This window comes from Hyperolius riggenbachi, chromosome 9 (assembly GCF_040937935.1).
Source record: "Hyperolius riggenbachi isolate aHypRig1 chromosome 9, aHypRig1.pri, whole genome shotgun sequence".
NCBI lineage: Eukaryota > Metazoa > Chordata > Amphibia > Anura > Hyperoliidae > Hyperolius > Hyperolius riggenbachi.
The window spans coordinates 122,895,601-122,918,003 of NC_090654.1; the positions used below are offsets into that span (position 1 = coordinate 122,895,601).

A 22,403-nucleotide genomic window follows, 5' to 3' on the forward strand; every position below is an offset into this window, starting at 1 on the left:
ATATATGAACATAGCTGTACATAAAGGGCAATGCATGCCGCATTCTACATTTATGTTATTAAAGCTGAACTTCAAGCAGAAACTTTACCAAGGTTTTAAAAAGGCTCTAAAAACATTTGTTTTTGAAAGGCACAGTACTCGACCTGATGAAGCGGTTCACACAGCGAAACGTGTTGTCATTTTAAAGTGCCCAATAAAAGTTTCTTTTTTACGCAAAATTGAGGGACTACTGTTTAAGGTAGCACCATTATCTTAGATTTTAATTTTTATTATTAAGGATATAAAGAGCATTTGTTATTTTATACTTTGTGGGAACACAATCTATTGGCTGAGTACTTCAAGGATGCTTCCTACTTCCTTCCTTTTTGGTTTACAGAAGAGTTTACTGAATAACAATTAACATAGTCAAGATACATTCAAAATATGTTCTCATGAAGCTGGAGGAAAATCTACAAATTACAGATCAAGAAAAGATATTGTTGGATATCCAACAAAACTTGACTAGTGGCAAATTGGAGGGAAAAAAAGTAACACCACTAAATAAGCCATAAAATACAGAAATAGAACAAGCAAATCTAGGAAACTTAACTTCATGGTAAAAAAAAACATTCATTAGCAGGAGAAACTATTTAAGAGATAGATGGATTTAAGGCCCTATATGCAGACCACTCTGACCAGTCAAATTGAAACTTCTCATTAGTAGAGGAGACGGCATGGGCCAGCTGACCCTGGCCTCACTTTGATTGCTGAATGCCTAACCCTTTTTGAAGGGAGGGTGCAGTGACTGGTGACACCACTATACTTTTTATAGAAGTGGTGTCACTTTGTCTGCCTCTTGTATGTCTGTGCACTGATTTAATATTACTATTTTCTCATTATTATTAACCTTGTTTTAATAAAGAATAATAGGGTGCTGTACATTCAATAAGGAAAAATGTTCCAAGCTTGAGAAAACAATCATAAAACATGGCATATAATGAAGTGGTAGTTGTACCCTTTTCCTCACTGAAGAAACAGGATTTATAACCCACTCACTCTGCCATGCTGAATGATGTCTGTACTTCAAGCAGAATTACAATACCAGTGTCCCCTTTGCTCCAATAGTTTTTCCATAATTCTAAGAACAGAACCAATCCAAAATCATTAAAATATCTATTTTCATTTTCCCTGGAGCCTTACTATGTGATTACCTAAAGAGGAAGTGTGTCCGCAACTCCCCACTTGAGAGATGCATCTGGTTAAAGTGAATGGGAACCGCATTTAAAAAAATGAGATAGATACTTACCCAAGGAGAGGGAAGGCTCTGGGTTCTATAGAGCCTTCAGGCACCTCTCCTGGTCCCCTCGTTCCAGTGCTGACTCGCCCGGTAGCGTCAAATACTGCTTTTCCGGCCGGAGGAGGCTTCAGAAGTCTTCAGGGAGCCCGAGTGCTCCTGAAGAACGGCGGCCCTGTACTGCACCTGCGCAAGCACGCTCTCTTGCACGCTCACGTGTGTGCAGTATGGAGCCGCACGTCTTCGGGAGGACACGGCTCCCGAAGACTTCCAAATACCCTTTCAGCGGGGGATTGAAATGGGGGGGGGGGAGCCAGCACAGGATAGAGAGCACCGAGAGAGGAGACAGAAGGCTCTATATGACCCAGAGCCTTCCCTCTCCTTAGGTAAGTATTTGCTTCATTTTTTTTAAAATGCTGCTCCCATTTACTTTAAGGGCTCTGCCTTTGATATGGGAGACCAGGGCTGGAATCCTGGCTACAGTCAGTACCTATTCAGTAAGGAGTTTAAGGCAAGGCTCCCTAACACTGCAGGGTGGCGCTATACAAATGTTCAGATTATTATATCTGATTGTTGTGCAAACAGAGGAATTTTATCAGCAGGATGAAGGACTGAATTACTAAGCCAAGAGATAGAAATCTGTCAGCAATCGGCTTGTTGCACCCATAAATGTCAGGCTGAATGCAACTACATACCGCCCACCGGAGAAGGGCTACAATCTGTAGATACTGCAGACAACAGCAGGAGCCACAGCCAGTTCCACTGAAATAAATGTGTGCACATTTCCCTGTTCATCACTGGTAATCAAGTTGCTTGGTGTGCAAGCCACTTTCTACAGTTCTCAAATAAATTGCTGCGGTCCTGTTGTACAATGTCAATCGATCAGTTTTTCTCAAAACCCAATGCATGTGTGCAGGTGCAGTGTGTGAAAAGCACTTGAAGTGGGATTCAATTCCCCAAACAAAAATGTAAGCAGCTACATTTATACGTAAAAAAAAACATTTGACAGCATTCCTGTTTATAGTAACATTTACTTTCAATGCAGAGAGCAGAGAAGGTTTGTATTGCTCTGCTAATCGGCAAATGTAATCATTGCTGGCTAGAAGTTCTCTGCATGGTGTCTTTACTCTGCTCCCCCTCCCTCCTCTGCTGAAGTGCCAGGGCAATGTGTCTACTCAGCAGGGGAGAGGAGGGGGAGCAAAGTGAAGAAGTCATCCAATTGATCAGATTGGATTAGATTGGGAACTGTTGATGGTGCCAATGGACAGCAAATGATCAGATTATCGTTTCTTTTCAAATCAATTCTAGAATCTACCTGAAATCGTTAGATTGTCTATAATTTTTATTCCATTTATGCCCCAATCGATGCTTTCCAATTGCAATTATCAGTGACGAAGATCGATTATTTGGTAAAATTTGATCATTAGTAATGTTTTTAAAAGAAAACTTTTATAGAACAAATGTGAAATAAACAATTGCTACAGATGCCTTTCTGTAGTACAGTTTTATTATAAAACCTGGTAACCATGTCACTAGTACAGAGCAGATAGGGCTCCCCAGAATTCTGGCCACTGTAACATACTCGTTATGCTTCATTTACACGCACGCACACACCCACACACACACTCTGAGATGTTTGAAATGAGCAGAATGTTCAAACTTTGTGCCCAATCAAGTCCACTTCAGTAGTCGTAGCTGTAAAACGAATATTATATATGAAAACGGAAATATACCCGTGGGGACGGAGAAGCATGTGTTTTTGGTCATGCTGCATTTTTTGCCCACTATTATTGTTTTTAAAATTCATTTCCTGTGTCTATATAGCTAAGCACTATGATACACACAGAGTCATACTTGGCAGTAAGATTCCTCACTGTGCACTCCACAAGGCCTGCTTGTCCACATTCACAGTATACATCCAGCTTCTTACAGAATGTAGAAAACATTGCATGTACACAAACAAGCACAAGTCAAGTAAATATATGGAAAAATGCATAGAGTTCAATTGTATAGTTCCTTATAGATCCTTATATTCAATGTAAAAAATATTAAACACTGAATCAAAGCATGTGCTTAGAAAACAATAATAACATACACATAGATATAACAGCAGTACAATAATCTGATGTATAGTAGTATTAGATCACAAAATGCATGTACAACTTGCTATCCAAGTCTGTGAGGGTGGGGAGAGTACTATAAGCCAATGAAGAGGTACAGCTGGGAATACTGCTGACAGGCTGGCTTGTTACAGGAGGGGAGAAGAGGGTGGGTACTCTTTTGTTGCTGACTTGACCTGCTCTCTCTTATTATCATAATTTTTGGTACGTATGTACTAGGCCATTGACTAAGCGGCCACTCTGAAATTCCTGGCAGAAAAGTCTACTGTCAGATTGTGCATCAGCTAGTTTGTTACGCTAGAAACAGCTGATCTGACTGCAGTTGCTTCTTCAATCTGACGTCACTGAGTGAGGAGCAGCCTAAGCCCAACACTGGAGGGCGTCAGCTTTTCCGGCTTAGAGTCAGAGAGAGGGGAGGGCGTTGATTCATTATATAAGGACCGCCATTATGAGCACCCTCTGAGGCAGCAGATATTCACTGGGCAGCAGAAATAGGGTGCCCCACAAAATGGCCTCCTTCACAAGCTGCCCGGTCACTCTTTACCCCATGCCCACAGCGCAGCCCCTCTATGCCGTTAAAGCTGCCACCCGCTAGACCCGGGCTCCAGCTGAGGTACAGATAACCTTCTGCTTCCGGCTCAGTGAAGTCAGATTGAAGAGGCGGCTGCAGTCACCAGCTCCCGAGTGCGTAACAAATGAGCAGATATTCGATCTGATAGTAGCGTTTTCTGCTGAGAATATCACAGTGGCCACTTGGTCAATGGCCTAATGTGTAATACCAATTTTTTCCATATTTCCATATTTTATCTGCACACTCAGCTGTCTGTCTGGGGTTCACCTTTGAAATTGAAATTTCACTTTTGTTGAGAAAAAAAAACCCATTCTGTTTAGCTTAATGTATTATGAGGATTAAAGTCAACCATTGTTTCAGCTTGCTTACTTTGTTTTTATGTGCATATAAAACCCCCATTCTATACTGTTTCTAGTTGAAAGTGGTTGATTTGAGTGTCAGAGTTTGCTGCCAGTCAGTGGATTCATTGAAATTGTTAAAAAATGACAATCTATAGCGCATATTCTGTGGAATGAATTATTCACACAGCAAAGTGAGAGATTACAAACAATCTGCTGCCATGGGTATGAAGTACAATTTGAGCTTACTGCCACTTCCAAATTCTTAGCTGACTGCAAATTGCAAAAAGCTCATTTTTAATACCATTAAATTACAAAAAAGTCTTGTGCAGCACCAATCTATGTTTCTGGCAATTTGATAAAGAGAAAGGACATTTCCTTACTTTTGTATTGGAAAATGAACTTCTCCCTTGAGATAAAACTGGCGGACATATAGTCATTTTGCTGTCTTTTGTAATTTCCCAAGTAAACAAACGTCTGCTTTCACCTTGTAAGTGGAAACTCTGCGAGCACACTTCTCTGTTAAACTCAACACACACCATACAATCTTAGTTGTACAGATTTACCAAATCTATGTAGTATAAGAGCCAACAGATTGAAAATACCTTGAATGATTGATTGGATGAGCTCTAATTCTGGGTAAACACTGAGATTTTCTGGCCAATTTACTGTCAGATCGATTATTTCCAACATGTCTGATTTGCTTTCCAATCGATTTCTGAGCATTCTCTGATCAATTTCCTATTAAAGTGCACGGAAATCGATCGGAAAGCAAATACTACATGAAAGTGGTAAGATTGAACAACCAAGATTGTATTGTGTGTGTTGAGCCTTAAGCTCAACACACACCATACAATCTTGGTTGTACAGATTTACCAAATATATGTAGTATAAGGGCCAACAGATTGAAAATACCTTAAATGATTGATTGGATAAGCTCTTATACTACTTGAAAGTGGTAAGATTGAACAACCAAGATTGTATGGTGTGTGTTGAGCCTTAGTGATTGCTAAAGACCTCCCTGCTCAAACTTCCCCGATCACAGATTTGAAGAGCCACTGACCAGATCAGACATGATCACCTCCAGAGGAGCTGCTCCGATTTCTGCAGAACAGCTTAAAGCAACCCCCAGGTGGATCTTTTTTTTTTTTTTTTCTTTAATGCTACCTGATCCGGGAGGCTAGCCAGATCAGGTAGCGTCAATTACCACCACTCCCTGTGGCTCCTATGTCCAGCAATCACCGATTTTCCAGTAAAACAAACCATGGCTGCGACCCCTGGGGTCACAACGCTGGAGCTCTGGTTCTGTGAGCCTCGCAGAGCACAGAGCAGGGAAGAGAGGGAGCAGCATAGGAGAGGCAGAGCTGCCCAACTAGAGCTGGGGAGGGGTGTTCCGAAAGCCAGAGTAGGCATTTTACCTCTCCTGCAAGGGATGCTCCTTCCCTCTGCTAGCTGCCGACAAGCTGCTTGTTCCTAATTTCGGGGGGCGAAAGCGTGGCGCAATGGGGGAGGGGCCTAAGAGCAGCGCAGAGGGGCACCGAGGCATGGCATAGAGCAGGGAAAATGCCTCTGTGTCCCATCTGCCCCCTATTGAAGAGGAATTTTACCTTATTTCATTTAAAGTGTACTTGAAGTCAAATAAAAAAAAATTAAATACTTACCTTTATAGAGGGAAGCCTTTGGATAATGTAGAGGCTTCTACCACCCCCTCAGGCTCCCAGGGCTTATCAAACAGGTTCCCACGAATGTCCGTGAATGAGTGTGGCCACACTGTGTAGGTGCGAAACCGAACCTGTGCAGTAGCATGGAACCACTCATGCATGGCTTTTTACTCCATACACGAGTAGCTCCATGCTACTGTGCAGGCGCAGGCAGTCAGTGCACCTGGGCTGCGGTCATTCATGGATGGAAGCATGGACACCATAAAGAAGGTCCCAGCAACCAGTGATGAGCTCAAGAATTGGAAAAAACTTTGGAGGATTCAGAGGCTTCTCTCTAACAACGCAAGTATCAAACTTTATTTTTTTTTTAACTACAGGTTTGCTTTAAGCTAGGTACACACTTCAAATTTACCCCACCACCTTGGCCATAAGTCTAACGTGCATAGAAAGTGGCATGCCTTTTCTCTAATGACCCAGCAGCATGTCTGTACAGAAGTCATCGCTCAAACAGTGCCTGAAATGACCACTAAAAAAGGATGTGAGTGACAAAAGATTGAAATGTACAGAGCTTTAGACTGGCTTTACTAACCTTGTGCTTGTAAACAGATTTACAAGGCTTCACACTACACAACCTACACTAAAGCATAGTGAGGGCAAGCTGTGATGCACTAAAGGGGAATGGAGCACTTAGACCCTGAAGGTGCCGTTAAGTGAAACACCTCTTTGCCACACAGGGATACCAATAATAATTTGTAACTTTAGAGGCTACTGAACAAAACAGTTCAAGGTGTCAAAGAATATAAACCTAATGACAGAACTGCTTTTGCTAGTCGGGTTGTTAGTTTTACAAGACTTTTCATTGGTTGTTAAAGACACCTACTACACAACACTGAATGCTGTAAACTTAAATCAAAGCAAACATCAAATAAAAACTATTCTAATTCCACAAATATAGGAGTGTGGCTGTTTATAGCGAAATCCTTACAGACCTAGTAACTCATCAAACTTAATCTAATGGGAATTACCTCACAAAAGCTAAGATATAACCATAATAGCTGTATTCACAGCAAACTAATAGAAGAAAAGGAGCTGTGTATATTTGAAATGATTTGAATAATGTTACTGCTGTCTTCAGAAAAACAATACAGCCTAAGGCCTCGTTCACACTATATACCTTGTGGTACTTTAACTGTCGACGCAGGGAGAAGCCGAAAGACGGCAAAACCTGTGCCAGCACAAACTCCTGCCCAATGGTAGTTACTACGGAGGAGACAAGTAATTCGGGCACCAGCCGAATTACCTTTTCTTTTATCTAATTTGTGCAGCGCCCAGCTCCGGGCACCCAAAGTAGCTATCAGGCCTGGATTTACCTCAGAGGAGCCTATAGGCACAGATGTCCTGGCACTTTAGCCTTTGCTCCTCTAGGAATCTACAAACCCCCCACAGAACTGCAAGCATGCTGGCTGTCCCAGCTGTCACTTCCCCCTTACTTCCCTTGCCCATACTAGGTAGCTACAGGTGCCCTTTGGTTTTAGGTAGCCAGACGTACTCTCAACGTTATGTAGCTAGAGTTGCCACCAAGTATTAAGTAGCTAAAGGAACCTCAATATGAAGTAGCTAGAGGTGTCCCCGAGTATCAGGTAGCTAAAGGTGCCCCTGACTGAAGGGAGATCTTGTCAGTCGAATGCCGAGAGCAGGTTGAGCAAGAGCTTGCTGTTTAATATCTCATCGGGACTCTGCGTAGGGAGAAAGGCACTTGGGGAGGGGAGTGGGCCGCCTTTCCGTGATCAGGCGGCTGTAGGCACGTGCCTACAGTGCCTTATGGTAAATCCGGCCCTGCTAGCTTTGCAGAGCTGTGCCAAAATCTGCTACTTTGACGCCTTGCCATTCGCATTTCTGCAGCGCGTATAGTGTGTGATACTCAAGAATATCAGTGTATAGACTGCGATGTTAGTAGTGTGTTGCATTACCGCACTGCTGCACGCATTTTTGGCAAAACGCAGCACTCCCCCACAACACACGGCAACACAGATGGCATGTGGATGCATGCGTTGAGGTACGAAAACACGGCCCTCTATATTTCATAATGTGAAGGAGACTTAACAGTGTAAAGGCCGCTGCATTACGGGGAGGTCTAGTAGTTGTCTACAGCACCATGTCTGTAGATGGCCTTTGCACACACAACTAGAGCAGCTTCATATTTGCCTTTACAAGGAATTCCTATGGAACTGAAAGTGAACTAATCTTCTGACCCAGTTGCTGTTAAAGGGCAGCAGGTTAATTAGGGTGCCCATACCCTACTCGATTTTTGGCATCAATATTAGGCTATAGTGCTCTGTTGGGTGCGCGGCAGTAATGGCATTTCCTGACAACTGTCGGATCCCCCGCCGTTTTCCCCCCAAGTATATGTTTTCTCCCCCATGCTCATAAGGAGTGGTGTGAATCACGCCTCCTCTGGTGTTCGTTGTCTTTTTCAATTGTTACCATAAGTGCATTTACCATATAGCACCAGCATATGTCGCAGTGGCAGTGCTAGGACAATTTCCAATAGATTTTCATATTGAAGTCTATTGGAAATCTGTCTGCCGTTTGTGGTCAGGCAATAGATCCCTCTCTGATCAGATTTCATCAGAGAGGGATCTATTTGATGGCCGACCTGGTGGCAGATCATCAGGTGTATGGCCACCTTTAGCCAGCATTCAGAATCAGAATCACGGTCTATTGTGTGTGATTGGTTGCATATCAAATACCTAGACATTTTCATTCAAAGGTTGATTTGAAACTCATCTCTGGTTGTGTATGCAAAAGCATATCTATAGACACAGAAGAATAGTCAACTACCATGGTCTTTTGGTAACATGGCTTATCAGGCTATTCATTTACTCCTGCAAATAGAAGCAACATTTTTCAATCACTCTGGATATAAGCATTGTTCTTCCATTAGTATGTTATGAACACAGTTTGGATATTCTACATGTGAACACATACAGCAAGGAGGCCACATGTAATGTCTGGACATGCTATCATCTCATAAAAACTGTACCACCTAATGAGGATAAATGTCTGCACTGGAAATGCAACAACTGCTGAATAAACTGTGAATCTGATTGGTTACTATGAGCAATCTCAGTCGCACATTACCACTCCTTTACTTACAGGACCATGAAGCTAGCAGGAGCTCTGGTGACAGTCCTTTGCGAGGCCCCCTGAACTTTTCAGTATGGTCATTGATACAGGTGCAAGTTGTAATTTATATAACCGATAAAGTTTTTTATATTAAACTATCTAGGCCAAGTTTGCTGGATCATCTACATTCTCCAGTAGTCTCCAGCCTTGAAGAACCCTAGTAATGTTGCTGGCCTAGATTTACTAAAGTTGGAGAACAGTAAGGAACCTATGTGATTCAGCAACCCTACGCTTGGTCTTTATAAAATTGTCCATCAGCCCCCCCTTCCTACAGTTCTACAGCTTTTAAAAGTATTTTTCAACTCCCTAATATCTGCAAGATCTGCCCTTTCCTGACCTCTGCCACCACCGAACTCCTCATCCATGCCCTCATAATTTCCCGCCTTGACTACTGCAATGCCCTTCTGTCTGGTCTCCCTATGACCCGAATTGCCCCTCTGCAGTCCATCATTTTGCAGATTCAGGATATTGTGTTTGGCCTACAAATTGGTCCACAAAACCTGCCCAACCTACAATTCTGATCTTACTCAGAGGTACACACCTAGCAGCTCACTCTGCTCCTCCAATGAACTTTGCCTGACCACCCCTCGCATCACCCAGACCCATGCACTCCTCCAGGACTTCTCAAGAGCTGCTACAACACTATGGAACTCCCTACCTCCCCCCATTAGGGTTGCCCCCTCCTTCAACATCTTCAAGAAGGCCTTCAAAATGCACCTTTTCACTCTGGCCTACCCCCCCCCCCCCTCACTGGTGCTTTAAGCTCACAGATGAACTCTGGTCCTCTACATTTCGTGTCCCTACCTCTTCATCTAGATTGAAATGGGTGTATGGCATTACCGTACACCCTTCCTATGGATCTGAGTGAACTCTTGAGTGAACCCGACTTGCCTAATCTCCACGCTCCCATCCAGTGACTGACTAAGCATTACCTTGTACTCATACTGTGCTGCATGATCTGTTTTGCATGTATTCCTGTATTGTCTTATTGCTGTATGTCACCCCTAAATATTGTCTGGAACCTTAACTAATGTCCAGCACTGAGGTTGGCGCTTTATGAATACAAAAAATAAATATTTCTCAGCTTTCCAGAGCGTCTTCAGATCTCTCCCATCTTTCTAGTTCCCATCCTTCAAGCGTTCTCCAGCTTTGTGTGAGCTTAGTAGTGCTTAATAACCATAGACAGCATCTGAGACCACCTGTGATTGCTGAGGGATTGGAGACCTGTGACAGCCATGTGGGCAGGAAAAAATAGGGGGCTTGGGAGAGCAGTGCTATAGCTATTGTGCTATTACCAAGGCCAAGTTTACATGGATGTTAATTAAGCCTTTAAATACTGCTTTTAAACATCCCTAAAATGCTCTGTGAAATCCCCATTCATAGCCTTCCGTTTGATGCTGTCCAAGTAAACGCAGCATACACTGTCCAGGAACTGTTTACAAAGAGAAAAAGCATCCAATCGCGCACTAAAGCATAAAGCTCACAAAAACACAGCAAGCCCAATTGTCTGTAAAAATGTCTGGGTAAATAAGTACAAAAAACAGTACACACTTTTCTTTTTTAAACATTTTTTAAACTATCTACAGATACATAGTAGGAAACTTGATAAAATATTAGCAAAATTCCTTGTAATATAAAGATCTCAACTGAAGCAACTGCTTTTTTATTTCAACAAAAGTGGAATTCCGGACTATGTTTTATGCATTAGCTCTCCACCTCTCTGGCCCTGGTGAGCCTTAGTAAATTGAGTCTATGCTGTGAAGCCCACTGCACCAGAGGATTTCTAAACTCAACGCAAGCCTGGAACCAGCATTCATCTGCTGAAGCCAATCCGAGAGCTCTGCCAACCCTAGTCTGAACCCTTACTGATAAAGCTGCAATAGTAGCACAATCATGCCTCCCACCTTTCACAGATGGGAAAGAGTTGGGACTATTTAGAGCCAATTTATTGTGCATGAGAGACACTCTCCTCAAACACTTGATCATCATATTTGTAGTCTTCTGATGGACCAAAACTAACCAGGACATAGCAAACGTCTATATTATTTGTGAAAGGGGCATGGAGAATGTCTAGAAGTGAAAACTAGAAGAAAGTAACTGTAAATATCATCACCATATTTCATAGGATTTCAGCAAATTAAAATAAGCAATACAGCCATATACATGGGATGGGCTAAATGCATGCAAGAAAATGGTCAGAACACACACAGGGCTTGATTCACAAAGCGGTGCAAACTGTTTAGCACGGGTGCGCTAAACAGTTAGAACGTGAAGTGCCATTCGCGGACTTTTGCGTGTGCAAAGTGCCTCGATCGCGCGAATCGCGGCACTTTGCGCGCGCAAAAGTCCGCGAACGGCACTTCACGTGCTAACTGTTTAGCACACCCGTGCTAAACAGTTTGCACCGCTTAGTGAATCAGGCCCACAGAATCCAATCATGGGTTAGGGCTACTCTGGAGAAAGCAGCCTGCTTCCAATACTTGTCTATGAACAGTGCAAGTTCTGCAGGTAGTCTAACATTTATGCAGCTCAGGTTTCAGCAATGCTATCCCTACGTGTTAATGGAAAACGAAAATTAATTTAACACAAGTAAAGGGGCCGTCTGACCCCTCTGCTTGAAAATGCTCCTGGCAGTAATTTTTTTCCCCCTACTCCTAGCAGCACTGCTTTTAGTGGGATGGAGAGCATGTGTAGGAATGTAGATCCCAGCAGCAGCAGTAACAAAGTGGTGGCCACTGCTCTGTACCACTTTACAAGTGAACATGACCAAAAGTCTCCTCTATGTGGCCTACCATTCATTCCATAGCATCTGATCCTAGTGCAGGGCTAAATAATGGGAACAAGAAAAACTTAGAAACTAGGGTCTGTTTCAAGGAAATTGGTGACAAAGATATCTCAGACATCCTCTAGTCTCCTCCAGATTACCAATGGCACAGTGCAGTTCAAGGTGAAATACTCTGACCCCTTTATACTGGCATTTCCCTAAAGAGTTTAACTGTTGCTTTTGATCAGTGATGCTTCCTAACTCTCTGAAGGAAGCAATCATGAGCCTGTTGCTTAAAAAGCTCTCTCAGGACTCAGATGCCATGAACAGCAACAGACCTGTCACTTCCTAGTGCAGCTTGAAGGTAGGCTCTCAAAAAACATCTTTGATCCTTTGCAATTTGGACCCAAGAAACATCACAGCAGCAAAATAGTTCTCATCTAGATCTATAATCATTTTTTCATGAGAAGAGATGCAGGCAAAAGCTGCACCCCGATCCTGTTATATTATTCAGAAGCATTTTGTTAAATATGACCATGGAACCTTACTCAGCCGGCTACAAGAGTACTTTGGTATTGAAGACTTGGCCCTCCAGAAGGGTTCCGTTCCTTCTCAGCTGGCTAAATACAAAGAATATCCTTACAATATGTCTTGTCTCAGCCTGTAACACTAAATTATGGTCTACCCTAGGGCTCAATTCTGTCACTCTGCTATCTCAATATATACTGCCACTTGGCAACTGGCAAGCCTGTCCAAAAACATGACCGGATGTTCCACAGTTATGCTGATGACACTCAGCTATATGTATCCTTTAATCTTGATGTGACCACCCAACAAGAACCATAAACACTTGCTTGGCTAAAATACCAGAGTGGATGAATGACAACTGGCTAAAACTAAATTCTGAAAAAACGTAAGACTTTGGTGGTCAGCACTTCACAAGAAAACAGCTCCACTTCAAAATAAAATTAATGAGGGTAGAAGGCTTAGAGTTCTTCATAGCTCTGATCATTTGTGCAGTGTGGGTGTATAACTGACAGGGAATTATCTTAAGGATTTAAAACTTTGCTGTATCGCCAGTTTCCTACTTTCACTTAAAGAACACTGCAAAAAGTAAACCTCATTCCCTAGAAGATCTACTAACCTTTGTTCACACTTTCACTGCAGCATGGCTGGACTACTGCAATGCCTCTACACAAGACTTCCAAATCCACCTCAGTACCTCCTACAGTTATGGGCCCAATCCAATATTACTTTTTCTCAAAGTTTTCTCCTAGATGATATTTTCACATCATAAATAAAATGCCTTCTAAGCCACCAGCCAGCAAGATAATATTCAGAATGATTTTGGCAGTACTTTTTCACCTACTTTTTGGTACGAGAGAAAATTAAGTCCTAAGAGAAAACTTAGGAGAAAAAGTGAATTTAATCTGGCCCAAAGCCTCTTAAAGCGCATATCTGGGAGTAAAGTTCAAAGAAGAAACATGGCCAGTAGGCACAGGAGGTATGTGCCTAGAGACATCTGGAACTAAGAGGCTAGAACAGTACAAAAATGGACAACTAAATTAATCAAGGGAAGGTATCACTTACCAAGAAAGGTAGTACAAACTGCGTTTATTTAGATGGAGAAGAGATGACTAAAAGATGACCTTATTAAGATATATAAATACATATGAGGCAATTACTAAAGCTTGGAAAATTATGATTTTGTTATCCATATATCTGTATAAAGGGGCATGCATTGTGTATGGAGGAAAGGAAAATGTACCCCTTGCTTAGAAAGTAATTCCAGATAAGGCTGTGCTGACTAAGAGAATAGCAACTCCTTGCTAATCTTACCAACTAGTTGCTGTGACCAGCCTCTAGCAACTAGTCAACCAGTGAGCTTCTGACAAAAAAATAGGATGAAAAAAAAAATAGGATGTTTGCTGCATATGAGGTCTCTTGCATACTGCATGCAATTTCAATTTTTTTTTTTTTACGATCTGATTTTCGATTCCGAATAAAAAAAAAAGTACTGCATGCTGCTATGTTTTTTTAATCGGAATCAGAAATCGTATTGTGTTTAGGATGTGGAGTATCTTAACACAGAAAGTTGTTATGGCAACTTCTATATTTGTATTTAAGAAAGGCTTGAATGCTTTTCTTGCTTAGAAGAGCATCTATAATTACCAGGCAGAAGATGGTAATATCTTGATCCAGTCAGGGGGGTACTTTTTACCCTTGCGCATTTTTCTTCCTCTGGATTACAGTGCACGGAAGCTCAAAAGGTTGAACCTACTGGACATTCTTCTTTCTTTCTTCAAACTACACAACCTCATATATACTCGCATATAAGCCGACCCGCGTATAAGCAGAAGTACCCAGTTTTCCCTCAGAAACCAGGAAAAAGTGATTGAGTTGTGTAATAGCCACCTCCCCAATATAGCCCCCTCCACAGTAGCCAGATGTGCCCCCAGTACAAGTCAGCCCCCCTACCCATAGCCAGATATGCCCCATGGATGATACAGATGTGTCTCAAAATGCCATTAGATGGCATCATAGATATGAGACACAGCGATTGCCAAACAGGAAGCGCCCCCCTAACACGTTGCTTGCACGCTCCGATCCACAAGCTAGAGGACACAGGTAGTCTTGAGCAGCACACTCTGCACACCATGTTGCAGGGAATGGGGGCACGGACACAGCAGGAAGAAAGCTGGCATGTGCAGGATCACTAGTACAAGATCCTTACACTCCTCTGTCAGTAACAAAAACTGATCCGCCATCCGTTCTGTTCCACTCACTCGCCTATAAGCCAAGGTGGTAACTTTTCTGTACGTTTTTGTGCTGAAAAATTAGGCTTATATGCAAGTATATAAGGTACGTAATAGTAAGTGACAACACTCTACCATGCAGTACATGTGCCTTTAGTGCTCAGTCATGTATTATTAGGAACCAGTCCGACGAAGGCTTTTTATAAGTCGAAAGCTCACTGTTTATCCATCTCTAAGTTAGCCAATAAATGGTATCATCCTGATTCAAAACTTCTTGTATGTATTATTAGCAGTAGGGTAACTGTTTTTTTGTTAGCCATCGGTAATTCAGAAACTTTTGATACCATTATTGGTTAACTTTAAAATATTCAAAGAGAAAGCTTTCAGTACATGGTCATAATTTCTTCAGAGTCATCCTGTTTATTACATACAGTATGTTACATTTATAAAGCACTTGCATTTTCCACAGCAGTTTCCACAGTCCATAGTCATGTCACCCACTGTTCCTTAGATGTTCTTATACACAATCATAGTCTAAGGTGCCTAACGTGATAAAAAAAAAGATTTTTGGAGGTAAACAATTAACATATCAGTATGTTTTTGGGATCGGGAGGAAACCCCCACACAGGTGGGGATCATACAAACTTTGTGCAAATAGCTTCCTAGCCAAGACTCAAACTTAGCAATCTAGCACTGCAAGGAGAGCATGTTAGTCACTACGCCATGTGCTGTAGTTTGCCATGTATAGAATACTTTGTACAAACTCTGCCATACAGGATGCCATTAGTGTACACATTTTGTCATGTATAAGATGCAGCCCAGGCGCACTTTGCTATGTGATAGATATAGGTGGTGTACACACTGTCCTGCTATGTACAGAATACAACATGTTTAGAGATGGCTCGAACCTCCAATTTAAAAGGTTCGGTTCGCGCGAACTTTCGCGAACCGCAATAGACTTCAATGGGGAGGTGAACTTTGAAAACTAGAAACATTTATGCTGGCCACAAAAGTGATGGAAAAGATGTTTCAAGGGACCTGGAGGGGGGCATGGATGAGTGGGATAGACGCCAAAAGTCCCGGGGAAAAATCTGGATTTGACGCAAAGCAGCGTTTTAAGGGCAGAAATCACATTGAATGCTAAATTGCAGGAATAAAGTGCTTTCAAACATCTTGCATGTGTATACATCAATCAAGGAGTGTAAGTAGAGTACTGCTTCACACTGACACACCAAACTCACTGTGTAACGCACCACAAACAGCTGTTTGCGTAGTGACGGCCGTGCTGGACTGGTGCGCACCATGGCGAGAGTGCAGGCCGTGGTGGTGTTCAAGCCCATATCGTCGCCGGGCTGTGGTAGCTCAATGATAGAACAACAGTGACTGTCCAGCTGATCAAATTTGGTCTGTCCACAATGAAGCAACGACCTTATTATCTTCTTGTATGTAGGTACGCGTAGGTAGGTGCCCCAGTATAGGTAGGTAGGCATAGGTAGGTGTCCCACTATAGGTAGAAAGGCATAGGCAGGTGTCCCAGTATAGGTAGGTAGGCATAGGTAGGTGTCCCAGTATAGATAGATAGGCATAGGTAGGTGCCCCAGTAGTTAGCTAGGAAAAGGTAGGAGCCCCAGTATAGGTAGGTAGGCATAGGTAGGTGCCTTAGTATAGGTAGGTAGGTAGGTAGGTGTCCCCGTATAGGTAAGTAGGTGCCCCAGTAGTTAGGTAGGCATAGGTAGGTGCCCCAGTATAGATAGTTAGGCAGGGTCTGGCTGGCACAGTAATAGCAATTACCAAGGTCCAGCTGCAACAGATAGGGCTGTATAATGCAGTGTCAGTGGGCAACACAAAAAAAACACATCAGGAGAACATTAGCTCTCAAAAGAGCTGTTGAGGCGTGCTATTTTAGCAATAACAATCAGCCAGGAGCAAGCTAACAAGTCTACAAGAGCCTAACTAATCTTTCCCTATGAGAGTCTGCCAGCAGCTGTCCCTTCACTAATTACTGCAGGTACACGAGTGAGTGTAAAAGCCAGCGCTGACTGCCTTTTATAAGGGGGGGGGGGGAGTGGCTCCAGGAGAGTGTAGCCTAATTGGCTACAATGTGCCTGCTGACTGTGATGTAGAGGGTCAAAGTTGACCCTAATGGCGCACTATGGGGGCGAACAGAACTTCCACAAAAGTTCGCCTTCGCTGGCGAACGCGAACCACCAAAAGTTCGCCTGGAACCGTTCACCGGCGAACCGTTCGGGCCATCTCTACATATGTGCAGCCAGTACTTTTCCATGCAGTTGGTGTATACATGCTATGTATATAAAACATAACATGTACAGTTGGTATTTTGCTATGCATAGAATAAAGTAGGTGTACACAGATTGCTATATATAGGAGGTAGCGAATGCGCAGTGGGTACTCTGCCATGCATAAAAAAGAATAGGTGTACACACACTGCCATGTACAGGAGGCACCACATGTGCAGTGGGTACTCTGCCATGCACTAAACAGAGGTGTACACAGACTGTCATGTGTTGGAGGCAGCGCATGTGCAGTTAGTACTCTGGCATGCACAGAAAAGAGTAGGTGTACACACACTGCCGTGTATGAGGCAGCACATGTGCAGTTAATACCCTGCCATGTGTAGAATAGAGAAGATGTACACAAACTGCCATGTACAGAAGGCAATACAGGAGATGTCACATGTGCATTTAGCACTCTGCCATGCATGGAACAGAGTATATGTGCACACACTGCCATGTTCAGGAGGCAGTACATGTGCAGTTAATACCCTGCCAAGCATAGAATAGAGTAGGTGTACAAACACTGGCATGTACAGCAGGCAGTATAGTCACATGGTGATCAGCATTTCCAACAGAGGGGATCCCAGGACAACGGAGCTGTGGCGAGAGACAGATCGGCTGCCAGGAGCTGGGGGAAGCCCCGGGTAAGTAGATGTCCTTTTTTTTATCACCTTGGTCTTTAACCAGTGCACTATTCAGAGAGAGGAGACAAGCTGAAAGAGAGGTAAGAAGATATTTGCCTCACCAGGATTGCACTTTTATTTAGATTTCCTGTATGACAGGAAATCTAAAGTAGGAGGTTTTTTTGGTCTCTTTTAGTCCCCTATACTTTCCTAGTGGTTGTGTGCTCGGTTACTCTGCTGCATGACAGAAGACACAGACACCAAGCACTGGGGAAAGGGGGGGACAAAGGTGAATGAGGGAGAGAGGAGGCGCAGGGAGAGACTGAGAATAGCCTGAGATGGAGCAGGGAGGTTATCTGTATTGCAGTCCCACATCCCAGAGGCTACTTGCCAGTAATGTCCCTTCTAGTCTCTCACACAAGTCAGCAAGCAGCCCTCCTGGAGTCTAGGGACTGTCGAAAACTTTTCAACCTGTGTAATAGCTTTTCTGGCTGCCCACATGCAGTCTTTACAATGGTGAGAGAGAGCAAAGTTTTTTTCTACAGACCCTGCAGGAGTCAAGCCTCTGCTCTACCTCATGCTGTGTACATTTACAGCTTGCCCCCCTCTAATTGCACTTTAATTCCCCTCAGCCAGCCTGAATGCACCAGGCACTGCACCACCCCACTGGCCCTAAATCATTAAATGAGAGGCGGCCTGGGGGGAAATCTCCCCCCTTCCCTCCTGGCCAGTCTGTGTCTGATGTGCAGCCAGTACTCTGCCATGCATAGGATGTAGTCAGTGTATACACACAGTCACGTCATGTGTCAAGACACGCCACGGCTCTTCTCCCTGTACACAGCTGTGCTCTCCATCCATGGGGCCTCCCGTCCCCGGCCTCTCTTACCGTTCTCTGCGGGAAGGGTCCTGCTGGAAGGCGGGCTTGGTGGGCGCCATGGTCCGAGCCCCTCAGAGCCGATGGCATTCCGTGCACAGTGCGGGGGGAGCCGGCATTCTTCTGTCACACAAGGCGGCCGTGTGCCCGAGGGGTGACAGCGGCTCTATCTAGCGCTGCATCCCTCCATCATCTCACCGCCCTCCCCCTCCTCCTCTCTCCTCCTTCCCTTTCTCCTGGTTACCTTTCTCCAGCTCTCTGCCCTGCTACTGCTGCTGCCTATCTCTGCCCTGCTACTGCTGCTGCCTATGAAGCTGCCGCTGTTCACTTTTATACCAAATACATTTCTGTGCAAGCAAACATGGCAACAAGTCATTCCCAGCAAACACTTCTTTTCATACACTGACATTTCCTGCAGATATATGGGAGCCTTCACAAGAGTGGTGAAAACGACCTACTTTCCAAGTGTGTTACATGTTTTTCTAACAGCCAATCATTGTCACTGAGGTTCTTCCATGGTCAGTGACAAAAATCAACAGCAGGAAATTATGAGATAGAAATGGAAAAAAAAGTGCCTCTTTATCACTAGTCAAATGATACTAATATTCTCAAGGAAGCAGCAAATTCACTTTTTTTCCCCCAATATGCTAAATTTATCAACTTTCGATTGATATTGGAAGTTTATAAACGGAAATAGTGATCAAGCATGTCAGGACATCAGGGCTGATTCTGGACTCAATGCGGCCCTGGGCAGTATTTGGAATACTGATGATAACTGACATATACAATTTTGTTGTATTTCAACACTGCCATTACTGTGTTCAACTCAGATGCATGTTATTTCCTATGGAGTGGAAGAAAAGGATTAAAAAAAAATGTTCACATCACTGGGATTAAGAATCATTTTACTCCTAAACTGAGAGGGAGTGTGTTCGATGTTGGCCCCATTTTGTGAATGGTGCTGTGACATATGTCAAAGGTCCATCCTCTCAGTCCTGTGTCCCCTGCTCTAGTCAGCCAAAATCTTTGACTGACTAGAACACAGAATAGGGGCGGGAAGGTAATGGCAGTTATCCTCCCTAGGAACGCCCTCGATCACAACTCATTAATTGTTTTACCAGTTAAACATAAACCACTGCATAACTTACATACTCAGTGTTCACTTCCATACCTTTTCCACCCTGTCAGCTCTCCTGTTCCCGCACCATGTCCTCTCGTATCAGCCGGCATCTTCACCGCTATGGCGCTGACCCAGAAGGCCTTTCAGGCTACTTCCGGGTCAGCGCCATAGTGGTGAAGATGCCGGCAGATCCGAGAGGACACAGGAGAGCTAAAAGGGCGGAAAAGACAAGTAAGGGAACCCAGAGTAGGTGAGTTATGTGGTGGTTTATTTTTTTAACAGGTAACAAATTAACAGTACAGGAGTCCTTTAAGCACTGACTATCTATATTATGGAGTCCTAATACTTGCATTTGGGTGTAATTTCCTACCTTTCTTCAACCCCCTATACTATGAGATAGCTTATCTCTACTCTATCCTCCCTGCCCTTTCTAAGTAGAATTCCTTATTTGCCATGAACCTCTGATAGCCCTATAATGTAGAATCTTACATTAATCCCTTCCAAGCTTTACATTTTACCCAACCTTAAAGTGTACCCCAGGCGACATGTGACATGATGAGACAATAAAACATTCAATCTACTTTGTAAATATTTAAATATAAAATAAAACCATGAGATATCTTAAAAATATTTTTTTATGAATAAGAGGATTAAAGCTGGCCATACATTTATAGATATCCGCCCAATGTTCCAAATCGATTGATTCCTTTCTGAAACAAATCGATTCAGAAGGAATTGATTCCTACCATACACTGCACATCAATTTCCAATAGACTGCAACAGGGAATCTATTGAAAATCGATCAAACTGCAGAGTTGCACTGTTCGATGCAGTGCAAAGCTATAGGCTATTGATATGCCTATACTTTTGCTCACTCCCGATTGTTTTAAATTTTCTATCCTGTCCAATGGATCAAAAATTGATAGATCTGACCTTCTGGGAAATCGATTCCCAGCAGATGAATCTACAAGGAATCGAATGATAAAATCAATGGCCATCTTAAATACAATTGTTTATCTCATCAGTTTATTTTTATCTTGGGTTTACTGTAACTTATCTCCCATTCACACTTCCTAATTGATAGTTTTCCCTAACTAATAAACCTAGCTAAACATTAAGTCACAGGTGTCGAACGCCAGTGCTTAGGATGGACTGAGAAATGGAGAAATGCGTTCTACTTTATGAGCCATACAGTTCCTGATTCAGTCCAATAAATTAATTTGATTTGTGCCAAAAATGTGTGAGGACCTTGGCCCTTGAGGACTGGAGTTCAACATCCCTGCACTAAGTTATGCCTAAAACTTAAAGCTACCCATACACTGCGTCTATTTCCCGCTGATATATGAAACTGATAATGCAAATGTTGACCGATAGATCGATTTCCATCGATTCCGTCGATCTGTCCCGGCGGAAGATTTTGCTAGATTGTGGGCGGGTCGGGAGCGTGTTATCAGCAATTGACTGACACAGCATAGCGGCAGTGATACATTACCTGTCTGCTGGCGCAAGACCCCGTCCGTGCTGACACTTTCTCCAGCTGTTCTGTCTCCTCATTACTTCCTGTCTCCTCCTGTGACAAGCCGAAGTTTAAACAGTAGAGCGCCCGCTACTGTTGGTACTTCCGCTCGTCACTGGAAGTAATGAGACAGGAAGTAATGAGGAGACAGGCCAGCTGGTGAAAGTGTCAGCACGGACTGGGACACTCACCGGCGGACAGATAATGTATCACTGCTGGCCAGGGGAGCACACGGGGGCGGCGAGCAGGTGGCAGGAGGCAGCTCCACAGGTTGTGAATTGATTTCAAGCTGAAATCGATTCAAAATCTGTGTGCAGTAATGGGCAGCCAATAGATCCCTCTGTGATCAGATTCAATCAGAGGGAGATCTATCTGTTGGTCGATCTGGTGGCAATCGAACAGAGTATGGTTGTCTTAAGCCCCCTTAACCCTAAGGGCCCATTTACACTTAATCAGTTGGCGTGTTAGTGTGCGTTAGTACGTGTCAGTGCGCGTTGGTACACGTTTTTTCCATAGCAGTGCATTGTGAAAAAGATTTCAGTTAAAACACGTTAAGTTTGTAAGGTGCCATAGGAAAACATGGGCATTACTTTGAAAATCAGTTTTCTTTCAGTTATAACTGAAAGCAACTGATTAAGTGTAAACGAGGCCTAACCTTCTTTGACCTTTTTATTTCCTTAATATTTTTTTGATTATTTTTCAACATGGAAATTAGCAGCCCTAGCACACAATGATGATGTCCCCAAATGGAGTGGTTTGCAGAAGACCTTATTTTGAGGAAACACAATGGCGAACCCCAGGAAAAAATCCAAGCCAGCCAACAACATAGTTATCTAAAGAGACACAGGTGGCTTGGGGGAAGATATCTATACAGTAGATATGCAATCTTTACCTGATCCAGCAACAGTAAATGGTCATATTGGTGGACAACAGTATTCTATATATATAATAGCTACAGTTCTGCAGATTATTCTCTGTGAACATATCACCAGGCCTGTCAGGCCATAACAGGAGAACGTAATCGTCCAGATTGTTCTGATTGTTCTAAATAATCCAAGGTCTGAATGTGTGAAAATGGTAATGCAATGTATTATGATTTAAGATGGGTAATTTTTTAGATAAGTGAGAAGTAAGTCAGCCTTCATCAAATCAGCTAGAGAATAAAACAATATATCTGCTGGTATTATTATTCCTATTATATCTAACTCTGGTAAATGCAGCCTTTCCAATTTTCCTGAATTGTACAAGGTCTATGAGTACGCCGGACACCCAGCTGTGCTGCTCTTGTGTTTAGGAGTAGCCTGCGG

At 43.1% G+C, this 22,403-nt stretch overlaps 1 protein-coding gene across 4 annotated transcripts in view; it reads right to left on the reverse strand.

The window, feature by feature from the left end:
• Positions 1-18,880, reverse strand: part of NPAS3 (neuronal PAS domain protein 3) — a 634,738-nt gene extending 615,858 nt beyond the window's left edge. For 3 of the 4 annotated variants that reach the window (XM_068253453.1, XM_068253454.1, XM_068253451.1), the window contains exon 1: positions 18,473-18,700. In XM_068253453.1, the coding sequence (XP_068109554.1) occupies positions 18,473-18,522 (50 nt within the window). In that variant the 5' untranslated portion in view covers positions 18,523-18,700. Of the gene's footprint in view, positions 1-18,472; positions 18,701-18,867 lie in introns of those variants that run through there. The other variant, XM_068253452.1, reaches the window with a different exon arrangement.
• Positions 18,881-22,403: the final 3,523 nt, after the last annotated feature.